This window comes from Crocodylus siamensis, chromosome 1, assembly GCF_052110815.1.
Source record: "Crocodylus siamensis isolate JL-2025a chromosome 1, ASM5211081v1, whole genome shotgun sequence".
Classification (NCBI taxonomy): Eukaryota; Metazoa; Chordata; order Crocodylia; family Crocodylidae; genus Crocodylus; species Crocodylus siamensis.
Genome location: NC_143395.1, coordinates 31,349,565 through 31,354,969, shown reverse-complemented (window position 1 = coordinate 31,354,969; position 5,405 = coordinate 31,349,565). Strand labels below are relative to the sequence as shown.

The 5,405-nt window shown below is 50.9% G+C and overlaps 1 protein-coding gene across 1 annotated transcript in view; it reads left to right on the top strand.

The window, feature by feature from the left end:
* Positions 1–1,807: 1,807 nt before the first annotated feature.
* The window catches only part of DCDC2C (doublecortin domain containing 2C), a 110,400-nt gene continuing 106,802 nt past the window's right edge, over positions 1,808–5,405 (top strand). The window contains exon 1 of the mRNA XM_090032575.1: positions 1,808–2,845. Within this exon, the coding sequence (XP_089888701.1) occupies positions 2,547–2,845 (299 nt within the window). The 5' untranslated portion in view covers positions 1,808–2,546. The remainder of the gene's footprint in view (positions 2,846–5,405) is intronic.

Here is a 5,405-nt window from a genome sequence, read left to right as displayed (position 1 = left end):
GTTGAGAAATGATTAATAAAAATATTAATTACTTCAGAAATAATATTGTTGCGAAGAGTGTCAGCACTTAAAATTAATAGCCTGTTATGCTAAATTAAGTACCCATATCATCTTCAAGATATCTCTCTTTACAAGCCTCCGTGGTGTGGAATTGCTATTACGGTATTTCTATTTTATATACGTTGAAACGAGACACAGAGGGAAACCAGTTTACTGAGGATCACACAAGAACAAGGAAGTGGTTCCACACATGGGCAGAGCTGGGATTTTGAAAACGGGTTACAGATGGTGTGGTGCATCATCCCATATAACATAGCACATATTTTTCTCCATTTAAAGAGAAACTCTGAAATGCTTTACTAATATGCTAGGGGGTCAGGGCTATTATTATTCTATTTAAAATCAAAGCAAAACCTATGCAACTTTTTTGGAATGTTCATTAATTTGCTATTATGCACAAAAAACAATGAACTAGGCAACGGTAATCAAAAGATGCTGTTTATTTAGTCCTGTAGTTACTAGCATTAAATGTGGATTTTTTTTTCAGATTCACAAAACAAAATCTAGCCTTGAGCATCTGGGTAGTGCATCCAGTGCTGAAAGTTTTGTCACACCTGAGTTAATGTTCACATCAGTTAATGCTTTTCGCTCAAGTTAAAAACAGTCTGCAACACTGTCAAGTAGGAGCTGCATTACCTGGAGTAGCTAACAGACAGCAGAAATGCAGAAAAAAGGATATCTTGATTAGTGGAACATCAAGACCATTAAAAAGGAGAGAGCATTGTTAACATCTGTCATTAACTGTTTAGTTGCCATGAAGGCAACTGATTCTCTCGCTACTGCCTGGATAGAAATGCAGCTGCTACTCCCGGACAGTTGGTTTTAAACTTTAGGTGAACCAGGAATCAAAACAGGGTGCAACTGCCCCCCCCCCACTGATGTCCCTGCAGTCCCACACCTCGAGTGCGAAACCAGCACTGTAACATCCTTCCTCTCATATCACATATTGTCTAAGATGAACTTTTTCTATCTTACACTCTTGTCTTTTAATTCTTATAGCAGATTTTCATGTAACAATTTTTGGCAATGGTGTCTGGTGTGATCATTCAGGCAGACTTTCTATTGCCTTTTTGTTGTTTGGCTTTTTACCTAACCAGTTCTTCTGCAGTGGTTTCGTTTTGGTTGCTGTTGTTGTCACCTTGTTTCCTATACAACAGCATAAGATATAGACCAATATGACCAATTCCAGCTACTCTTTTAGTAGACCACTCCCAAAAAAAGGACTTTTGTTTCTTAGCATTCTTTTCCATAGCATTCAAAACAGATCCTACCTCTTTTTAATGAAAATGAGGGTAGTGTCTCAAGAGAACTCTCACATCCCCAAAACAGCAACCTACTATGGAGAAAAACTGAAGTCTGTAGCAAACTATAAATCGGAAGGCACCTGGCTCAAAACTGAGTGGAGCTTTTTACTTCCTTATTGATTAACCAATGCCCAGAAGGTTAATTGCCTTCATGGGTGCTCAGTTTAACCCACTGGCTTATTTGGATGGTCTTTACTCTGAACTTGGTAAGAGAATATGCCTGAGTGATACAGACAAGCAGAAAAATAGTTTGAGATGTTTAATCCCAGGTGTGGTGGGCAAGGCTTGCTCATCTTTAATTAACTTGGAAGCAAGTGTTAAAATCTACCCCAAAACCCTATAATAATTGTCAGCAGTTCTTCAATTCAACATTTATCCTCCCCCACCCCCCGCTTTGGAAACTTCCCCCCTTCTCAGGGCCACAGTCTGAGACTGTCTGACAAAGTCCTTAAAGGAACCCAGAAATCTTTTTAAAAGGAGTAATTCATGATGGGTCCTAGGTGGAAATGATTGATTTGAGGCAACAGCTGTTGCAGCTCAAAAGCCACAGGAGTAATCACATGGGTTTTATTTTGTAATTAAAAAAAAAAAAGATTGCCTTTCTTCCCCTCCTCAGGCTAGCTGGCAGTGTGGCAGAACAAGGAGCGATGGTTTCAAGTCACAGCAAGGGAGGTTTAGGTTGCATATTAGGAAAAAAACCCCTCTCTCACTGGGAGCGGGGAGAAGCACTGAAACAGGTGCTGTCCAGAGCGGTGCTGGCATCTCCGTCCTTGTCGGCCTGTAAGGCCCGGCTGGGATGATGTAGTTGGGGCTAGTCCCGCCTTGGAGCGGGGGTGGGCTCCAGCCCTCGCTGTGTGCGTGGGTGAAGGAGTAAGCCGGGGGCGTCGGGAGGACACAGGGCGGGATGCTGCAGAACAGGGGAGACGGCATCCCGTTTCTCCTCGGAGGCAGGCAGGGACAGCAAGGCGCCCGTGCGAAGTTCATCCTGGAGGAGCCAGGCGGGGCAGGGGAAGGCCCGAGGCACGGCGCGGTGCGGGGCCGCGCGGTTGCCGCGGAGACCAGCCCGTGCAGGACCGCGGCGCCGGGGGTCACAATCCCCGCAGTCACGTCACGCGGGGCCGGGGACGCCCCGGCGCGGCGGCCCCGCCAGGAAGGGAGCGCAGGAGCGAGCAGCGAGCGGCCATGGCGCCTGGGCCGGCACCGCGCCTGCGCGAGAGCCTGATGGACGTGGCGCCGGCCCGCACGGTGCTGGTGTACCGCAACGGCGACCCGCACTACCAGGCGCGCCGCGTGGTGCTGCACCGCCGCCGCGTGCCCACGCTGGACGCGCTGCTGCTGCAGCTGGACGAGGCGGTGGCGCCGCCCTTCGGCGTCCGCGCCCTCTACACGCCCCGCAGCGGCCGCCTCGTGCGCCGCCTGGACGAGCTGCAGCCCGGCGCCTGCTACGTGGCCGCCGGCCCCGAGCACTTCAAGAAGCTCGAGTGAGTGCGGGGCGGCAGTCCCCCCCCCCCTCCGGGGTCCCGCCCTCCGGGAGGCTTCTCACAGGCACCCGGCCGGGAGAGGGTCTCCATTCAAATCGGGATTCAGTGGTGAAGCTGCTGTACGCCATAGTCCAGTGGGATTTTAAACTCTAACGGCAAGGTGCAGCTGCCTTCCTGAGCTAAGTTCTGTGCACCGTAATTAACATCAGTACGTGGCATGATGAAACCTCCAGGGACAGATTCCAACAGAGTCGGCAACCCTACTTCTATCCCTCCCTTCCCCTTCCCCCTCCCCTTCCCTCCCACCCTCCCTGCCTGCCAGGCGCTGGCCTGGGGGGTGATGAGCTCCTTCCCACTGGCCCTGGGCTCTGTGGGGGGTGGGAGGCAGCAGCAGCTGCAGTCCCCAGGCCTGGCTGGCCTGGATAGGGGCCATGCTGACTCGGGCGTGGGGCTGTGGAGGCCCCTTCCAGCCCCACTTCTCCACGACTGATGCTCATGCTAACGTACTGCTACCCTAGGCATCTTGTAATTAGCCTTCCAGTGGCCAGCTTCCAGTGGGAGGATCTCAGCTACATGCCTGCTTTATGGAAGTGGGGGACTGCTTCCTAGCTTGCTCCTGTGGCCATTGGCTAAGGGCAAGTGAGACATGAGGGCATCTGAACCCCAAGCCTCTGGGCTTGGGTGTGCACATAGGATACTTACAAATCCATTGTGGACATCTGCCTGAAAAGCCTGGGGAGGAGGATATTTATTGGTTATAACAGCACATCTGCTGTTTAAACAATTGAGTTTTGCTCAATCAAGAGGATTTGGAACTGATTTGCCTAATTCAGCTTTGAATACAAACAAATTTCCCCTTCCCCCTCCCACCATAAGCTTATTGCCTGCTGAGTGGTGGTGAGCCCCTGCCCCATTATTAGCAGGGGCTGTTGGGTAGGCACCAGCTGAATCGGGTTAAAGAAAGCGCGGGCAGGAGTGATGGTGAAAGGGTCCAAATGAGCTCTCTGAGAGGGTGCAGTGAGCAGCGCACTGGCCAGTGCCTGCTGGCCCTTGAATGAGTCCAAGTAGTTGGTGGAGGCTGCCCAGTGAAACTCTGCCCAAAGATGATGCATAAACTGTGGTTTGTTTCTCTGGAGGCTCGCAAAAATCACAGACACACACTCATCAGCCGGCATAAAAGGTTGTATTTGTTTGCAAACAAAGGTCAGAGCAGAGTCAGGTACTCAGATTACTCTGATAAAGCATTGGTATTTGCAAGTGGAATTTATCTTCTCTCTCCTGAGCACGTGTGCAGACACCGGAACTCTTACAGCTACTTCCGTTTCATACAAGCATACATGTAGTTACATCACTACATACATCGCATGTATAGTATAATTAGCTACTTAAATATGCAGGGTGGAGAGGTAAATATTAAGCATGCCCAGAAACTACAACAGGTCGCCAAGAGTTCAAATCCCACCCCCCTTTCAAGGACACAGATAATTGAATTCCAGCTTCTGTAATCAGCATGAGAAAGACTAGGGAGAAGCTGGGGAGGAAGGAGCCTTGGGCAGTATTTCTTTCTTATCAGGTGCAAGATGCAAGCTGTGCATTTCTAACAAAGACATGAGTGGACCAGGGGCAGGAAAATGACCCCACACTGGACAGGCCTTTTGATGTGCTATTCCCAAAGGTAGGCTACCATGTAGAGTTACCAGCCCCTGTTGATGAGGGGGCCACTAAGGCACATCACTGATCACTTGGGACAAATAAGACAAAACAGGGATGGGAGTGAACACAAAAGGTTCAAAATGAGTGCTCCAAGGGGGGACATGGAGCAGAGTGCACTGGTCAGCGCCCGCTGGCCCTCAAACAAATCCAAGGAGCCAGTGGACACTGCCCAGTGAAACCGCATGGAGACATGAGCAGAACAGGGGCAGGAAAATGGTGGTGGCAGTGGACAGGAGGGAAGTTCACCCTCTCTGTGCCTGCTCCCAGATTAGCAGGAAATGCCTGTGGGGAGCAAGCAGGGAGTGGAAACCTATGTGCCTGCCTGCTGCCACAGTGCTGGGCTGAACATAGTCCCTGTGCAGCCCAACTTCAGCAGGCAGGAGCTCCCCGTCCCTGCTGTGCTGCCCTGCTGTCCCACCCACGAGCAGGAGAGCGGGGAATAAGAAGAGGGGACCTGCATTGATCCAAGTGGGGAGGGCAGGGGGTGTTGCTTACCTTTTGAGTCCTCAGACTCTGGCATGGTTGGAAGGAGGAAACAGCCATGCCATTGCACCTCCTTTGAGTATGCTGCTGAACAGAAAGCAGAGCAGGAGGTCAGGCAGGGAAAAGGGACAGGTATGGCCCTGGGGGGAAAGGGGCGAGGGGTGTGGGATGCGAGGCTGAGTTGCAGCAGGTCTGCCCATAAGGTTGTCACCCTCCCGTATAAACTTTTGGAAGCAGAGCAGCTCAAGCTACCCTGGAATGGAGCAGGGCTTGCCTACTGCCTGGATCCTCGCTGTGTAAGGGTGACGTGAGACCACACTGTCCTATAAAGGATGCGTGGAAAAGATGAAGTGCAAAGTTAGAT